Source organism: Eublepharis macularius, chromosome 5 (genome assembly GCF_028583425.1).
Source record: "Eublepharis macularius isolate TG4126 chromosome 5, MPM_Emac_v1.0, whole genome shotgun sequence".
Lineage (NCBI taxonomy): Eukaryota > Metazoa > Chordata > Lepidosauria > Squamata > Eublepharidae > Eublepharis > Eublepharis macularius.
In genome coordinates this window covers 49,271,451-49,291,017 of record NC_072794.1, presented here as the reverse complement: position 1 = coordinate 49,291,017, position 19,567 = coordinate 49,271,451, and the positions used below count along the sequence as shown (strand labels likewise).

The window sequence follows — 19,567 nt, the reverse complement described above, 5'->3', positions numbered from 1 at the left end:
CTTAGAAGGGTGTAACTCTACTCAGGGTGGCACTATAAGTTGCCTTTATGTTGGATAAAGGTATTGTAGGATACAGAGACAATTGAATTTTAGTTGCAAATATTTGGGGTCACCTGCCCCCACCCCTTGATATTTCCAGGTTTAGGACTGCATTTGAATGTCACAGCAAACTAAGGTTAGTTTAAATCACTTTTCTGTATAAACCCTGGTTAGTCTAGCACCCATACATAACAGACTGTGCTTCATAAATCCCAGCTAGTCTGCTGCTTGACTCCTTTCCCACCTCCAAGCAGTATCTCCGAATGCTATCCTGAATTCTCTTATATTGCCAAGCTGCTGAAAAAGCTTCTCTTTGTATAAAGCCTGTTTATTATTTGTTGGCTGTTATAAGTGGAGGAATCATGGGGCAAGTGAAGCCTCCTCCCTTCTGGCCAAAGATGATCCTTCCTCACCTGATCAAAATAAATCTTTTAGCCGTCACCCCCACCATCTTGCCAATTATTACCCCTTCCCCCACTTCATTGCATTTTATAAATTGTACCAAAAACAAAACTGATTTTTTTATAGTCCTCCATCCTGTGCTGCCCCCACTCCCGGGGTTGATCTGTTAATTCCCTGGCTTTGCTTTCCCTCAGAAAGAAAATAAAAGCTTGGGAAGAAACATATGACTATGACCAAGTCACTCACTCACTCTTCCTATGAAATCCAAGAGGAGAGGAGTTGAAGGGGGAGCTCCCTGTAAGGGGAAAGTAGTAGTAGATAGGCTTTGACTGTAAATATGTTTTGTGAAGGCCAATGTTAATTGTGTGTATCTTGGTAAACTGAATAAAAACACAAGATTAAGCAACATCTTTTGTCCTAGAAGAGGCTGGAGCAGCAGTCTTGTTTGGTGAGTCAGATACAAATTCTGGTTTACAATCCCAGATTAAGAACAACATCTGGGTCCAATGGCACCTTAAAGACCACCTAGACTTCCAAAGTATGAGCTTTCAAGAGTAAAGTTCTCAACTGCTCATACTTTGGAAAACTAGTTGGTCTTCAAGGTGCTACTGGACCCGAATCTTGCTCTTTGGCTGCAGACCAATATAGCTACCCACCTGAAACGAATCCCAGATTGGTTATCAGTAAACCAGTTTGTTCGGTAGTTTCTTTCAGATACCATACTAAACTGGAGTTTAATCAAACCATAGTTTGTAATTTATTGTAATGCAGCCTGGGAAAGTAAAAATAATCAGATACTGTAATGAGTAAGACACTTATTATTTTACTATTTTAAGAACTTTAATATTTCAGAATCCTGAAATTTAATATACAAGCAAAGAAGCCTCAAAGACTTGCAGGAAGCAACTCATTTTCCCAATATCTCCCTCCCCACACATTTTCCTCTTTCCCTCCTCCTGGCAGCTTCCATATCCTCTCCCTTTTCCTTGCTTCCTTCTCACCCGCCAACCTTCCCTGTCTCCCTAGTCTTCAGCTTTAACTATTATTTATTTAACTCATTTATACCCACCCTGTCGTCCCCCCCATGGGGACTCAAAGCTGCTTATATTATTCTCCTCTCTTCCACAGTATTATCACAACAACCCTTTGAGGTACCTTATATTGACAATGAGTGACTGGCCCAAGGTCACCCATTCATGGCAGAGATGGGATTCACACCTGAGTCTCCCAGATCCTAGCCTGATACTCATACCACTAAACCACACTGGCTTTCGTTCAGTAGCTACTGTTGAATAATAGTGAGTCACCAACTGCTGGGCAAGTATGGGTTGGTTGCTAATAGGCCTGGCCTGGATGAATTTTATCTCCAGGGGAGGGGGGAGCTGGGATGGCCCACAGGCCAATCAAGCCCTGGAAAGGGCCCTGTCCCATCCCTTTTACTGACAGAAACCAAAGCTTGAAGGCTGGCAGTAGTGTTTGTGTTGCCTAGCAATCCCCACAATAACCAATGAAATCTCAGATGGCATCCATTTCTTAAAGCTACAGGTGCTATTTCTATCAATTCTGCAATGTATTTTTTTCAGATTTCAAATTCTGCAAATCTGGGGCTTTTTCAGGTTTGCGGAACATTCTGACTTGTCTGTTCATGGCCCTAGTCTCTGTATTTACGTATCCACAGATGAGGCTAAGATGAGAATAAGACATATTATTTTGGTTTCCTCTTTCTTGCCAACAAATATGGACTCTAAACTTCCTGTACAATGTCACATTATCCTCAACTGTGCACAAGACTGCTCTCATGATACTGTTAATGTGAAACATATTACAGGTATTTTACAAAATAGCTGTCTTTTCCGTCCATGGTCCCAGTCTCCAGATTTAAGTATCTACATACGAGGTCACATTGAGAATTATATATATTGATAATACATAGTTGCATATGCCTTTTTAAGAAATGAATATAATAATCCCATGTATGCCATTTTTTGCAAGCTAGGACAATGGTTACTACAGACACCCCTTCCTGTACATAACATGCACTTATTAAAACAGAGATTCGCCTATGTAAAGTAAAAACCAAAAGGTGTCATTCACCATTAAATGCAGTCTTTACAACAGCACCTATACTTTCCTTTCAAAATTTTCTAGCTCAGACATGAGGATATTCAGTATGGGCACAGTAGTTCACATGACCCTTTCCTCTCATTCTTTAGTGACCTGCAGACAGAGAGGGAAGGGATCTGAGTGCAACTGCAATGTTGCAGTCCAACAGAGCTACCACAATTTAGGCTAGCTGGAGAGATCTAAAATGACAAAGTCTTGTGGCACTTTAAAGTCTAACAAATGTATTTACTGAAGCATAAGCATTTGTAAACTAGAGACTACTTTGTCAAATGCACAGGTATTTCTAGCTGTTTAAAATTATGCCAACTGCAGGAACCATGCTAGATTGCATTGGATGCTGTAGCTCATCAGGACTATGATATAGGAAAAACTGGTTCCCTGCATTGATACATTTCTTATGTCTACTATGAAATGCAAACTTTACAGTCAGAAAAGTAGACATGCTAGTTTAACATGTCAAGTGTCATTAACACTGCTAGAAGTAAACTTCTGGGATCAGATGGTTTCACAAACCATAAAATATTTCAGAAAGGGACAGATTTTCAAAGGGGTTTTTGGTTTATAAAAATGAAACAGGACAGTGTTAGTGAATACACTCAGGCCTGAACACAATGGTTACAAACTGAAAAAACTGATTAGTAAGAGGAAGCGCCTGTTCTAGAAACCCTTTGGTAAATATTTCAATGCTCTCTCCCCAATGTTAAAGACACACATGACAGAACAATTAGAGCCACTGAAAGAAGTTGCAGAGGTTCAGCATACTGAAGGTTACTGGAATGGCAGTATACTAACTTCAGTTTTTTCACCAGGTATTTAAAACCATTACTATTCTACTTTTATGCATGAACAATGTGTACCTTATTAGTTATTTCCTCATTTTGCTTGTGCATGAAAAGGTATTTTGGACAGGTACATCTGAGTTTTAAAAGGTACAGAAGTTTGGAAGGTTTTTTTAAAAACAGGTTAAAAACTGAAACCTATGTCCCTTCACAACTTTAACTGATACTTTTACTGATGATAATGCTATCCTCCTATATCAATTTGTTTAGAGTGCCCTTGAATAAGGTTTCCTTAACATCTGTTCAGCTTGGAAGTGCCTAAGTTACCATGAGTTTTACATTTCCAATGATTTATTATGAAGGATTTGAAATGGAGAGACTAATGAAAAAAAGATGCATTCATGAAAGCTGTTAGAAAGGTAAAGAATTATATGTTTCTATAGTGCCTTTCGGGAAGAACACTAAAGAAGAAAAAGTAAGTATAGGTGGTCACTTTGGCTGAGAGGAAATCAGCAAAAAAGCAAAGATGCTATGCATAAAAAATTAGCATTTCTTAGACAGAGAAGACCAGAAAATAAGGTTTAGAAACTTTTTTTAAAGAACTCTGGCTGAAGAAGCAAGATTCTGTCATATCCCTTGAAGGGCTGCTATGGCTGTGAACTTACAGGAATTGAACGACTCAAGTATCTTGCTGGAGAAGCAGCGAGCCCCGTAAAAGATCTGTAGGTGCTGTACTCGTCTGTCAGGACGCTGGGAGAATTGACATTGCTGTTGAGGTTGGTAGCACTATTGCCGCTTCTGTTGTACAGGTTGTTGTTCAGCTCACGGTAATTTCTGGCAGGCAGCTGAGCACTGCCATTCAAATGACTGGAGGTTTGGTTTACAGAATAACCTGTTCTAGAGGATGATGATGTCAGTTTGCTCTCAGCATCATCGGAAGCAGCGTACAGGTTCCCTAGGGAACTGGCTAGCCTGGAGTTTATGGAAATGCTGAATGGAAAACACATGTGGGGTAAAAATACACACAAAATGTACATACATGTGATGGTTAATGCAAGACAGATTTAAAAGACGCTAGGGGAAAAGTGACAAAAAAACCCTGTGACAAAATTAACCAATGGCAGTATGCTATTCTCTCTTTGAAATAATACAAAATATATGGCAGCCAACAGAAAAGCTTTAAAATAATAATGCAACTATGAAATCACTTTAATGTCCCACATAACCATATGGATGTGATCACTAAGACACTGTGCAAAAGATGGCATTTAGAATTTCTTGCAGAGTTTGCCTTGTCAGGAGCTCCCAGTTGGCTCCTTTACTTGTCTGTTCTTTGGCTTGCACAGCCACAGTTTTAATAGTACATAGGGCCACTTGATTTGCTCCACATCATAATTAACTATAATCAGGAGTTCAAACTGACTCATCAAACACAGAAAGACATAGTTAGATCATCTTTCATTATTAGCACCTCAAGCACAAAAACCAAGATCTAAATGGTTGTTGTGGATTTTCCGGGCTGTATAGCCGCGGTCTTGGCATTGTAGTTCCTGACGTTTCGCCAGCAGCTGTGACTGGCATCTTCAAAGGTGTAGCACCAAAAGACAGAGATCTCTCAGTGTCACCAATACAAGATCTAAATGTCTGAAACACATGCCAGGACCAACTGTGTCTCAAAATTATGTTTTAACCTTCTTTCTTTCCCCATCTCCTTTCTAAAATGAAGAGCATAGCAAGTTGTACCTTTTAAAATTTGAGCTTGAGGATGCAGAGTTTCTGTTTATTCTCTTTGCTGAAGGAGACACTGCCATCACTTTGGAGGACTTCAAAGGAGACACCGATCCTTGCGTGATTGCTGAAGTATTCAGTCTAAAAGCACAGAAAATTTGGTTTGGCATTAGTAAGATTGCACTGTTGATATACTCATAATTTAAGACAAATATTTGGCCAGTATTTGTTCAAAAATATCTTAATCTAACCTTTTCAGACATAAAAAGTTAATATTCTATTCTGGCAAATAAGCAGGTTTCACCCTTTTTTTGCAAATCTCCCTTCAGACTTTAATAGTAGTTATACCCAAGATTCACCTGTGAATCTCTGCTGCTTCTGTACTGAGGCTACTGAATCTGTTTTAGTCCCCAACAGTGTTTGGCAGATAGTACATTTTACAGCCATAAGCCAAAGAGGCTTGTGCACAAAACTTCTGGTGTGGGAAGGACAGGTTGCCAACTTTCCATTCAATGCCTCATGTACTACTGCTCTGGAAGTCTCAAGTTTCATGGTCGGTGTTTCAATGGGCTGCAATGGGAAGAGTGAAAATCTTCCAAGTATGCACAGCAGCTCCCATGTGGCCCTTTGGATTCTGGTCTATGTATTTTAGAAAGTTCAGAGGCACGGGAATATTTTTAGAATTGCAAACTTCAGTGCTGTCCACACATATAAACACACATTGATGAAGATTTCCAAAGCAACAGACTTTCGTATCAGTATATGGCACATTCTGTTCCCTATAAGTGGACAAGACCTTCAAGGGCCTACTAGAACATTCCCACTCCTGTACTCACAGCTGTTCAGTTGTTGTGGAAATTGAGAATTCTGAGGTTGAAGGGCGTCAGACTGAGGATGAGGGACAAGACCCCTTAGATGGCACCCCTTCCTTGAATAATGGACCAATATCCTCTCAAACCAAGCTCTCTGTGGTTGGAGGGAGGTGGGCTTTTCATAGTGGATTATTCGATTATTAGGAATATACAGAGTGGAGTCTGTGATAGGCATTTTGACCACATGATGACTTGCCTGCCTGGTGTGAAGGTTGCGGACATCACACACTGTCTAGATAGGTTGACAGATAGTGCTGGGGAGGAGTCAGCGGTTGTGGTGCATGTTGGCACCAATGACATTGGGTAATGTAGTCGTGCAGTCCTGGAGGAAAAATTAAGGTTACTAGGCAAAAATTTAGGTTACTAGGCCAGGACCTCAAAGGTAGTATTCTCATAACTGCTACCAGTTCCATGTGCAGGGCCAGCTAGACAGGCACAGATTAGGGGGTCTCAAGATGTGGATGGGAAAGTGATGCTGGAAGAGTTTAGATTGGTTAAGCATTGGGGAACCTTCTGGAACATGCCGAAGCTGTAGAAAAGAGACAGGTTTAACCACGCTGCTAGCACTTAATATCAAAAAGGTGGCACAGCAGCTTTTAAATCCCAGGGGGAAACCCAACAGGAGCTGGGGAAAACAGGGTTGCACTTACCTGTAACTATTGTTCATTGAGTGTTCTTCTGTGAAGGCACTCATTGAAAATGTGCATGCGCACTGAAAATGTGCATGCGCAGGCCAGCCATGGATGGTCTAAAGCTCCTACAGGTGCGAGGCGGCATGACAGAGGACGGAGGGATGTGTGCCTATACAGAAGAACACTCGATGAACAACAGTTACAAGTAAATGCAACCCTGTTTTCATCATCATGTCTTCTGTGCAGTCCCATAAGGGAGATTAGCGAGCTAACTTACCCAGGAGGTGGGCGTGTAGCTCTTTAATGAAAAAGACTCTTTAGGACTGCCTTGTTGACAGCTGTGTCCCTTCTGGAGTCTACATCAATGGCATAATGCTTGATGAATGTGGATGGCATAGACCAGGTGGCCGTCTTGCACAGTTTCACTATAGGGCTGCCAAAATTAAATGCTGACGACATGGATTGCACCCTTGTAGAGAGTGCTGTAACTTGCAATGGACATGGTTATTTAGACTGATAACAAACCTTAATGAGCCAAACTATCCAATTTGAAATGGTCTGTGAGGTGACCTTCAAACCTTTTTTGGGCCCTTTAACTGAGATAAATAGATTGGTGTCCTTTCAGAAAGGAGCTGTCCTGTCCAAGTAAAAGCACTAACCACGTTTAACATCAAGTGTGTGTAAAAGTCTCTCTATATCAGTTGAAGGAGTAGAAGAAAATACAGGTAAGACAATGTTTTGGTTTAAATGAAAAGCAGAGACAACATTCGGTAGAAAAGGGAGGCTTGGATGGACGACAACTATATCTGTGAACATCTTAATGAAAGGAGAGTCATGTCTCAGGGCCTGCAATTCATTCCTACCCAAGGTTATAGCCACCAGAAAGGCTGTTTTGGCTATCAGAATCTTCAAGAAGCAGGTAGCTAGGGGCTCGAAAGGTTTATGCATGAGTGCACCAAAACCAGGAGAGACTCCACTGGGGAATTGACCTGGATGGTGGAGGTTATGGATTCACTAAACCTCTTCAGAAGGACTTGCATTGTGGCTCGGCAAAGAGATATTTCCTGTCTATATTATCATAGTAGGTGGAAATGGCCGCTAGGTGAACCTTAACAGAGGAGTTAGCCAAATAGTGCAAAACAGATGGCAATGGGGCCAAGACTGGGTTTAAGTTGTTGTCTTTTCTATTTGGCTACATATAATTTTCTGGTGGAAGGTTTCCTAGCTTCCAAAACGACCTTCTGGACTGGGAAGGAAAACCTCAGTCCAGGGGGGATATGAACCAGGCTGTTAGCTTCAAACTGGCTAGGCTGTGATGAAGAACCACATTGTCCTGTAGCAGGTGTGGGCTCTGGGGAAAATGATATTCTGCCCCGTGCCATTTGGAATAGAGAGGCAAACCAGGCTTGCCTTGGCCAGTAAGGCACAATTACGATTGCTGAGGAACTTTCCCTCATCTTGCTGAGCGTTAGCATCACAAGAGGAAGAGGCGGGAATGCATACAGGAAGGTTCCTGATAGGGATGTGCGCTTCGGGTTTCCGATTCAGCTTTTTAACCTGAAAAGTTGTAGTTTTCACTTTTGTAAAAATATTCAGAGAAGAGAGACCAAAGAATCCTGTACTGGTATTTTTTGGAGCCACATTGGAAGCAAAGGAACTTTCTGTAGTGAATTATTTATTGGAACGTGAAAATATGCATCTTTTAGATCGACTGTAACAAACCAAACATGATTTCCCAGCAGGAGTAAAACGTCTTCTAATGATAACATTCAACATCTTTTGAATAGCATAAACTTGTTTAAGGAATAGAGGTCTAACATGGGATGGGAGTCCCCTGATATTTTCTCCACAATACAACACCGAGAAAATACCCAGTCAGAACAGACAGATGGAACCAGTTCTATTCATTATTTCTGCAGCAATGACTGCACTTCCTCTAAAAGTAAAGCAGGAGAAGATGGAGGATCAGACAGAGGGGGAATGTTGGGCAGAGTTGTCTTGAACTCCAGGCAGTAGCCTTGTTTGACTAGAGACAACACCCAATCCTCCTGAGTGATCGACTTCCAAGCCTGTAGAGAAAGTGATTGGCTGACTGACATGGCCCAAGAAGGCATGGCATCAAAAGCACTGTTTTCTGGATCCGGACTGATCTCTGAGGGATTGGGAGCCGTCCTTCAATTTGGGTTGGAAATACCTCCAACCCAAATCAAATAGAACGGATTGTATTTGTTGTTGTAACGTACATATGCCCTTGGGGGATTTCTCGCCCTAAAGGAATTTGGATAGAGGGGTGTGATACCAAAAGACCTCACAGTTCCCTTATCATCATTAATCTTCTTTAGTGTGTCACCCATTGTGGACGAAAATAGATCTGTCTCCTTAAAGGGAAGGTCTTCCACCCTTATCCTATGGTGAGAGGCTAAAGCTGTGGCTCTGAGCCATGCATGCCTACGTATCACAATTGTGGAGGCCATAGCTCTTGAAAAGCAATCTCCGATATGTTTGGATACACTGATTTGTTGTTTGGAGAGCCTTAAATCTTCTCGCAAAATTTTTGCAAGCCTTTGTTTCTCATCAGGTATGAGGCATAAGTATTGGCCTATCTTTTTCCATAAGAAAGGCCATGATAGCCTCATAATTACTGATTCTAAAGGTTAAGGCTGCAGAAGCATAAACTTTTCTGCCCACTATATCCAGTTTCCTGCCCTCTTTATTGACCAGAGTTGAGGGGGGCCATACTTTTCTGGAGGCTCTTGCTCTGGAGGGTCTTGGTAGCAATAGAATTGGCAGGAGGGTGAATAAACAGAAAACCTGAACCTTCCTGTTTTGTCTTATACATATTGTTCAGCTTTGTAGACATCGCTGGAGTTGAGGCTGCTCTGGATCATATGTCTTTCATCACATCTAACATGTCTTGCATGACTGGAAAAGCCACCAGTCCAGTTGTTTCTGAGTGAAGGACCTTGAAGACCGGTTCCAAAGACGTCAGAACAGAGCAGGTCACCTCAATGTCCAGAGAACTTGCCATCGAGACTAACTGCTCAGTATATAAGAGGAGATCCTCATTCAGGGATACAGCAGAGTCCTCTGTAAGAAATTTTGGTGGAGAAGGTTCCGATGCAAGATCAGATCTGATATCAGAATCATCTTGAGAGTGCACTGTTGGTTCGGAGGCAGAGTTATTTTCTGGAACTATGGCTGGAACTGATGCAGGTTTCGATTTTCATCTTAGTTCTGCACGAATGGAAAGACAGGATTCTTCATCATGGAAGAAGGAATGAGGTGGGCAGGTACATGCCTGGAGAAGCTTCAAACCCTTAAGTGTAGTAATGGAGCAGGGAGCCATATGGAGAATACTGGAACTGATGGCATCCATGGTGAGGAGCGAGTTCCAATCTACTGCTATTCTCAGATGAGTCTGAGGAATCCTTTTGCACTTCCACAGGCTGTATTGGCAACAGTAGTAATGGAAAGATAGCTGTTGATGCTTCCATAATTTAGAAATCTTACCCTCAGAAAGGGATGGAACCAAAGTGGAGTGCTGTCTAGGGGTTGGGGATGGAGTTCTTGGAACTCTGGGTGGACTTGATGCAACTGATGTGATTGGAGCTGAAAAGGAGGACTTCTTCCTCTGACGTGTCTTTGCAGTCAACACATTATCAGCATGTTTTGATTTGAGCTGATCCTTTTTCGTAGGCTGTTCTGATTGACACCGAGGTGGAACTGTTGACGGTGCGGCTAGAACCAACTAGTTCTGAGCAGCAATAGGCACCGAACATGCTGGAGGAAACAAGAAGGCCCATTCTGGGTGCAGCAGTCCAATATTGGTGGCATTTTGATTGGAGTCGATAGAGCCCTTTAAAGCTGATTCCCACAGAGCTGCTTTAAGCCTCAACACCCTTTTGTGGTGCGCTCTGAGCGTACATTGTTTTCAGACTACACACCACAAGGTGTCATGGCCCTTGCCCAGACAAAACATTTTTGTGCCCATCAGATTGAACTATCTTGGTTCCACATTGTGAACACTTAGTGCCTTTGAAGCCATGAAACCAAAGGCCCAAACTCACATCTATCGCTGGAATCAAAGAGCAGGGTGAAGAAGATGTCCTTTTTCAGAAGTGTCTAAAGAAGAACTGAGGGAGGGAGCTGCTCGTGCTGCCTTTTATAGCACGTTGATGGGAAAAGCATGTGAAAAGGCTAGGCTAACGTCTCACACCTTTAGGAGCTTTAGAACATCTGTGGCTGGCCTGCACACACGCTTTCCCCATGACAATGGACCTCTAGGTCAAGACAGATCAATTCAAAGGGACAATAAGTGTAGACACTCAGGGAGGAGCACAATAGAACTTCGGAATAAGATGGCAAAGGAGGGCCATAAGTGCAAACAAAGGGGCTGAGGGATGTGATGGTTCTTGGAGATGGAAACTTATTATAGGTGTCTTTGTGCCAATGCTAGAAGCCTCAAAGTCAAGATGGGGGAGCTGCCTGGTACTGAATGACAGTTTAGTTCCTCATAAATAGGGTGGAATGGGGAAAATCAGTGGGTATAAGATCTATAAGCAGGACAGGGAAGGATGTGTTCGGGAAGGTGTTGAATAGAAGGCATAGAATCAAATAAGTTAGAGAACATCTTGGGAATGAACTCAACAGAGGCAATATGGTTGGAAATACTGGGGCTTTAGGGTTACTTAAAAGTGGAGGTGTACTATTGCCCACCAGATCAAAACCTCAAGGCTGTTCTTGGTAACTAAAGTAGATAATATTGTTATCCTGGGTGACTTCAACAACCCTCTCATTGACTAGGTAAACATGTGCTCTAGTTATGCTGTAGACATAAGATTCCGAGATATCACAAATGACAGTGTACTGAAACAGTTGGTCACAGAGTTAAACAGAGAGGTAGTGATCCTGGACATGGTTCTGAGTGGGGCTCAAGACTTGAAAGATGTCGATTTTGTTGCACCAACTGGGAACAGTGGCCGTTCAGCATCCATGTCAATGGAAAGTTACATAGTCCAAAAAACTTTTGACAGCTCATTGAGAAGAGATTCTTGGGCTTATACCGTATGTACTGCATGACCACATCAATGATTCTGTGTATAGTAAGCCATACTGGTAAAGAGATCTCTAAGATCTCTACACAATTCATCAAGATATTGCCCATGGAAAACCAACTTTTCATTTTCAGAGGTTTGTACTCATATCACAAGGGAAGTTATTCTCATAGATGGTTTGACACATGGAGCTGTAAATGCAATTTTACAATTCCAAGTTGCATTAGGACCAGTAGAACTCTGAATATAATATTCTCCAAGAATGTAGCTTTTGAAACATTTCAAAGCCTTCAAGATGCTGGCTGTTATGTGGTTGAGGTTATATCCTTTCAAAATTGTATGTTCAGGTCTAATGGTATCGATTTGGAATTATGAATGCAGTTAATTGAGTGGAGGGTTTCTACAGTCATTAAGCAGCAGGCTCAAGGCAAGTGCTCTTCAAAATCATTTCCAGAAATTGACAGTTAAAAGCATAAATGATTTATATGCACATAGAGATACAAGTGTGACAAACTGCTCTTTGCTCTCTATATACCCACACTTGGCTTGCACTAAAATACATTCCTTTTGCACAAGATGAATAATGATAGAGAATTCCAAGAGCAGTTCTCTGGAAAAGCAACGTGGTGTGGTAAACAGCTATAACAACTAACTATTCAATTACTGCCAGGATTAATACAAAGAATAAAAGAGAATCCAAAAGATTTAAGATCAGAAGTTAATTAAAACTGTAAAACCAAAAGCTTCCCCCTAAACCACAGAATTATGTACCTGAAAGGCTGGGACATGGATCTGGTGTGCAGCTTCATATCTTCTAACCTAGGAAATCAGAAGCATTTAACATCCAAAGTTTACAGCTAAAGCCAAAGAGATTTACTAAGTTAAAAACGTTTAACATCCAGTGTAATAACATCAAAAATTGGTAAAGCAGGGGGGCGTGGCTTTGACAGCTCGCCGAGCAGAAACCATTATCTCCTGCTTCCAGGTCTCTCACTCTTAAAAAAGTTTGAACTTACTATTCTGAAACAAATTTGTCTTCGAAAATGCCATCCAAGGATTATAAGGCTAAGCAGAAACAAAAGAAAGTTGGGGGAGTTCCTTCGTTAGAGAATTTTTTTGCTTTGGAAGAAGCAGCCAGCACCTCCACAGCCCCATCGAACCATGGAGTCATAAATACTGTGGGGCCCTCTTCTAACAACAACATTTCTACTAGAAGCCTTGGGGAAACAGTATCAAGAATTAAAACAAGATATGATGGATATGATAACCCCTTTAGCTCATCATATGGATGAACTGGAATCTCAGCATAAGCAGACAGTTGCTGCTGAAAAAGCGGAAGAAGCTATAAAGAAAGTTGCTGGCTTGGGAAAAAAGATTGGAATAACTTCTCAAGACTGTTGGTCTAGAGAAAAAATCATGATACTGGATTCTCGTTTAAGAGATAAAAATTTGAAATTTCGTGGTTTTTTACCAAACGCTGAAGCAGCAACAGAACTTTCCATTTTCATGGCGTCCTGGCTAGCCACTTCACTAAAACTGGAGGAGGGGGTGATGCCTTTAATTGTGAGAGCCTACCGAGTTGGCAAAATAATAAATATTTCTGAGGCAGCCTCTCCCAGTGAAGATATAATGGTGGAGTCTGCTGATTACCAGACCAGGAGGAAAATTTTGATGGACGCAAGACAGCAGAACGGCTTAGATTTCCAGGGAAGCAAAATATCTGTATTTCCTGACTTCCCCTCAGAAATGCTTAAGATTCGCAGAGATTTAAAATCCACCATTTCTAAACTGCAGGCAGCTGGGGTTAAATATCATTGGTTATGCTCTGGCAAAATGTTTGTGGAGTATGACCAAGCTCAATATATCGCATATGATCATGCTTCGGGAGTAGCTCTACTATCTCCACTGGGACTGTCTACTTTAGAGCAAGTGGGAACTAGAGCTGAAAAAAGAAAGACACAATCTCCACTGACTCTAGCTAAAAGCAACACATTTTATGTTACTGAAGAAGCAGAAGACAGAGGAATAGAATTAGAGAGGTTCTAAGTTCTAAATTTTGAAAATTTTGAAGATGTTTTACTACAATTTGTAAGTTGAGTATGTAATAACCCTGAATTCTCTGTATGAAAGGAGCTGGGGGATATAGTTGGCAATTAGGTATGTCCTCCCACATCACAGGTCTATGGGTGGGGCAGATTTTCTTTTTTGGATTTCTTTCCCAGCCCACTACTTGGGCTTCCCTAGACCTGCTCAGTTTTTTCAAGTTTCTGAACATATGCCTGTTTGATAATTAGTTTTATTACAAGGTTAATACAAGAAGATAAAAGATCTCAAAGAATCTGAGAAATTAAATATTGTTGATTGTATTATAGCATTAACTAATGATCGTGTTGTAAAGTAAAGGGAAAAAAGAACAGTTTAAATACAGGACCAGCAATAATACTGCTGTTTATAGGCACCGAGCAAGAATCTTATAGTCCAACCCAACTAGTTTAGAAAACAGAAATAAACTGACAGACACAATAAAATCCTAAACTGAGTTACTCCAGTCTAAATCCATTGAAATCAATGGGTTTAGACTGGCGTAACTCTGCTTAGGATTTCACTGACAAAGTATTAAGAGGGATCCACTGCTCTACTGAACAAAATGTCAACCTTCAGTGCAAACCAAGGATGCTACCCATTATGAAAAGTTGCTTTAAAAATACCAGTAGAGGCCATGACACACAAAGACTAAGAGGAGAAAATGCAAAGGAGATTACTTAAGTGTGCCTGTCGTAGCTGAACGTGGCTGCCGCCGAAGTTTTAAGGCACGAAGCTTGTCTCCCTGAGTCATGCCATTCTTCACTTCTACCTCCTCACCATCTTCCAAATCATTCTGGAAAATAAATATAAAATTGAGAGTTTCATGATGAACACAGATTTTTTAAAAAAACTTCATTTGAACTGTAGTCTTCCAATTCAGAAATCACTACACTTTTGCTTCTTGTATCATATATTTTTGGCAAACAGCACTTGCTGCGTGTTCTGGCAATTTACTCACAGGTAGACATGGGTGCGAACCAAAAAAATTTAACGAACCAGCGGTTTGCAGTTCGGTGCCGACGACGATCCCGAGATCACGAACTGCAATGAACATTTTCCGTCGCTGAACCGGTTCGCGGTTCGCTGAGCGTGGAACGGCCCCCCATGGCACTTAAGAGAGCCCATATTCCTGGGGAGTCTTTTGCAGGCTCTCCTACAGCCATCACCCAAGTTTGGACAACATTGCAAAAGGGATCTTGGAGTTATACACTCTCCAATCCAAGGCCCCCAGGAAACTCTCACAAAAATCCAAGCTCAATTATACTCTCAGTCTCTCTCCCCAAAGGCTAGCAACTGGCAAGCAAGAGCTTTGTCCCACTCCACTGCTCGCTGAAAGTGAAACCCAGTCTGGGAGCCCACAGCTATTTATAAGCACAGGTCCCACTGAGCAACGCAGGAGGTCTGTGTTTGGCCGTCAGAGCTGCCTATTAGGGTTTGCAGGGATGAGATTGGAGTGCCCATGGCTACAGGACACCCCCTTCCCCCTCTGGGTGTCTTCTCCCAACTTGTAACCGCTTTGCAGCTCCGTGGTTGGAAGGAAGACCTGCTGATCAAGGTAAGATGGGCTTCGATTCGGGTTTCCAGGGCGACAGAAGGAGCGCAGACAGAGTTCAGGCATTCCCCCGGCTCCGTTGCCACGGGAATTGATTGCTGGTGCCTGAGTGTCTGGCTTCCCGAACCGCAGCCGAACGCACCAGGCGTCTTCCAAATGCTGGTTCGTTGGCTGTGGACGATCATGAACCGCCAGATCGCGATTGCGCGATCGCCATTTTCATGGGCTTTTGAAGTTCATAATGCGGTTCGTGCCCATCTCTACTCACAGATTCATCTTACCATATCCTGGTAGTTTTGTTTAATCAATGTGAAATAATTTGCTGTGGGCACCTATTATGTATGTGTGTGGTCCCACAGCACTTGCCTTTCAAGACAAGTGAGAAGCAGAGGTGGTTTGCCATTGCCTTATCTGCAGAGCCTTCTTTGGGGGTTGCCCATCCAAGTACTGAACCTGCTTAAGCTTCCAAGATCTGATGAGATTGGGCTATACCACACTGCCCTCATGGGCACTGTTATACTGATAGAATTTTACAACATAGACAACACATGTTAACAATGCATTATTACAGCCTTTGAAACACAAGCCAAAAGAAGGACTCAACCCACCATATATACACAAGTAAAGAAATTGCCCTGGCTAGCCTTACCTTGTAAGATCTTGGAGGCTAAGCAGAGTTGGCCACGGTTATTTCTTAGATGACAGACCACCAAGGGAGTCATGGGTAGCTATGCAGAGGCAGGCAATGGCAAACCACCTCCGAATGCCTCTTGCCTTGAAAACTCTATGGGGTCACCATAAATCAGATGCAACTTGGTGCCTATTAGGGGTGTGCATGTGGGGTAAAAATTCAGTCTTCCTACTTCAGTTTACCCAAAGTGGGAAAATTATTCATAAAATTTAAATCACTTTGGTATGCTCCGTAAATACTCAGAGGATACTGAAGTAGGGGGAAAGCTGTCTTCCAGCCCATCCCCACTCCCCAATTAGCCCCCATCCCACCACCTGAACCGCCTCCTTCACCACTGCGGTAGCCAAAGGGGTGGCTGGGAAGGCTGGAGCCAGTGCTTCCGCAGCCTGTGTCGCCTCTTCCACCGCAGCAGCAGTCTGCATAGTGGTGGGGAAGGCTGGAACTGGCGCTTCCACTGCCCGTGCCACCTCCTCCACTGCCGTGGCAGCCACAGGGGTGGCGGGGAAGGCCATAGCCAGTGCCTCCACCACCTGTGCTGCCTCTTCCGCCACATCAGCAGCCTGTGGAGCAGTGGAGAAGGCTGGCGCCAGCGCCTCCGCCATGGCGGCCAACTGGGCGGTGGGGAAGGCCACAGCTGCCGCCTGTGCCACCACCTCCGCCACAGTGAAGGGCCAGGTAAGTGGGGTGTTTGGTGGGACGGAGGGAGCCCTTTAAAGTTTAAAGGCCCCAAAGCTTCCCAAAACGATTCGAATCACTTCAGGAAGCTTTGGTTCAAGGGTTCTGAATCGAGGCCAGCATGCTGGCCCCGATTCAGAACCCCCGAATCTTTACAGATCGGGTCTGATTCGAGCATTTATCCCAAATCGGATATCCAAAGCACGCACCCCTAGTGGCTACTTCCACTATCAAAGGAGAGAAAACCCAAAGTTGTGTAGCACAAATTTAAATATGGATCCACATATGGAAAAGACTAAAGACCAATGCTCTTTCTAGAGGAGATTCATCAGCTCAGATTACAGCAACGAAAGTATATTGGCCTTTAATCCACTCTGGGCTTATTTTGAACCAGACCAAATGGATGAAGACCAAAAGTATAACTATTGGCAACACAGTAAACTGAACATAGCACCACTGCATTACTGTCCATTCTTCTTGTTCAATATTTTTGGCTTTGCACAGTTAAAAGATTACTACCCACTAATTAGTGTGTGTGCCAGTCACTGTCCTCTGCTCTCTTATCTCTTCACAGAAGTCCAGCCACTAGATGCAAGATCAAGTACCCACTGTGTCTAGTACACAAATTACTGTATTTGATTTGGTCCTTGAAATCAGCACAAATTATTCATTTAACTCTTTCAAACCAATATGTTATACTAAGAGCAATTTTATAACATGTTTTTAAAATTTCAGATCCGCTTTGTTATTTTATATACCGCTCTCCATGAGTTATCACAATGCCTACATTTCTTTCTCCACTTCCATCGTCAAAATCACTAATGGTTTCATCTTCACTTAGACACTATTAGGATAATTACCGAATCAACCTTTGACAGTTTAAAAAGCCAGTTTAAACAATGGATTTTTGATAGTCTTTCAACTTTTTGATGATCTGAACAAGTATATTCAGGGAAAGGTATTAAAGTTCAATCCCAAATCCAATTCAGTTAGAAAAAGATGTCAGGTAGAATACACAGGACAGATGTCTGCCTGAGATCCTTGACAGCTGCTGCCAGCTGGAGTAGAAGAATATTAGACTAGCTGGTCTTACTCAGTGTGGCAGCTTCATATGATCATCTAAGCATATTATGGTTGGAAGGTGCATGAGATAGCAATCTTGCTGACACTAAGTAGGTATGTCTGGTCAATGACTGGACAGAAGACCTGGATACCCAGTGGCCACACTGTCTTGGGTTCAATAACGAAAGAAAGGCAAGATATAAATGTCAATGTATAAATGCAATAATAAACAAACCATTTAATTAAAGCTATAGGACTATAAGAAAAATCCAGCAAAATTTTACCTCCCCATATCTGTCTAAAGTTCCAGTGATAGAAATGTCATCAAAGCTAGACATAACTTTGCACATGCTTTCATCATCTACTGCTCTTGGCTTCAGTTTGGACCGGAAGATGTCCCCTTGGATCCACAAGGCTGTCTGCTTCCTGTTAAATAGTAACAGACAACAAAATGAACACCAGAAAAAATTATTTCAAAAGGCAGTGTAAAAGCGAGGACTAAAATTACTTGGTTCCATATTCTGTAGCATGAAAAGTTCTATACAGCATAGCTTTTAAAAAGTGTTGAACAAAATATAGAAATTATTGATATCATACATAACTATCAAAAATTCTTTTTGGCCTTGTTATGTTGAAGTATTTTAGATTTCTGATTGGGGAAATTTATCTTATCCCTAAAGATATATTCCAATATATATAAACTTGTTAAAAAAATTTGAACCCATTTCCCCAACTTTTGAATGAAACAAAGTTGCTTTAAGTTCATTGGCTGTGGAAAGTGGGATGACAAATGGCTGATAAATTCGCACACATTTTAAATGTGATGAACAAAACATGGAAGCTTGCTGGGCGACACTGGGCCAGTCATGTACACTTACCCTAACCTACCTCACAAGGTTGTTGTGATAAAATAAAGGAGAAGAGAATAATGTAAACCACTTTGAGTCCCCATTGGATAGAAAGACAGGATATAAATGAAGTAAAATAAATTAAAAAATAAAGATAAGACACACTGTTTTTGGTGAAATCCTTTAAACAGCACTTTCTATAGAAGATGTTCATAGTTGTAAAATCCAAGAATGGCAGGCTGAAAATGTTTTGTGAAATCAAAAGCGATGTTTTAAATTATATATATTCTAGAACAGTAGGCAAATGAAGAAACGGGATTTTCCACTAACTATTTAGTAGCCTTATATAAATCAATAAAGCCATATTAGGAAAATATCACTGCCTTCCCTTTGTTTAAAGAATGAATCTATCAGCTGGATTTCCCCCGTCACACACACCTTTAGTAAGTTTTACTGATTTTCTCCATGAGCTTATTTTCCTGAAGTTTTCCTAAGGGGGAGGAAGTGCAACAACGGTGGCAACGAGCCAAAAGAAATGGCATTATCAACACACTTAAGAGTCAGAGAAAAGCTCCCACAGGGAGGTTATGTAACTGGTGAACAGAGAAGGATTAGAAAGCTGAAAAAAGCATTCTTGCTTAGAGTGAGGAAGTCGATATCCAGTATAATTAAGAGTGATCAGAGATTATACTGCAGTTGATGCAAGCCAAATTAACTCCTGAAGGAACAAGCTCAGAATGCATCATGTGAGAACACTGAAACAACATAAATAATTCCCTGAAAATATAAAAGAAGGTCACGTTTCTATTTTAACGTTTCTTATTCTTATATTTCAGTGAACACATGGACTGTTAAAAATTATTTGTAGGGATTATTGTTAGGAAGCCAAGAGTCATAAAGAGACCAAGTGTGGAAAATATATACCTGCAGTTTGGGAAACCTTGCCAATGGTGCCTTCCCTTTATAGTTCAAGTTCAGTTATTTGAGTACAAGAATTTTCAAAAATGTAAATCTCTGTTTCCTT

The 19,567-nt window shown here is 41.7% G+C and overlaps 1 protein-coding gene across 3 annotated transcripts in view; it reads right to left on the bottom strand.

Moving 5' to 3' along the window:
• The window catches only part of CDC14A (cell division cycle 14A), a 97,686-nt gene that overhangs the window by 4,929 nt on the left and 73,190 nt on the right, over nt 1–19,567 (bottom strand). For 2 of the 3 annotated variants that reach the window (XM_054980530.1, XM_054980532.1), the window contains exons 11-16: nt 17,980–18,121; nt 14,393–14,508; nt 12,402–12,449; nt 6,141–6,266; nt 5,088–5,213; nt 4,010–4,334 (exon numbers count right to left, since the gene is read on the bottom strand). In XM_054980530.1, coding sequence (XP_054836505.1) covers nt 4,010–4,334; nt 5,088–5,213; nt 6,141–6,266; nt 12,402–12,449; nt 14,393–14,508; nt 17,980–18,121 — 883 coding nt within the window. The remainder of the gene's footprint in view (nt 1–4,009; nt 4,335–5,087; nt 5,214–6,140; nt 6,267–12,401; nt 12,450–14,392; nt 14,509–17,979; nt 18,122–19,567) is intronic. The other variant, XM_054980531.1, reaches the window with a different exon arrangement.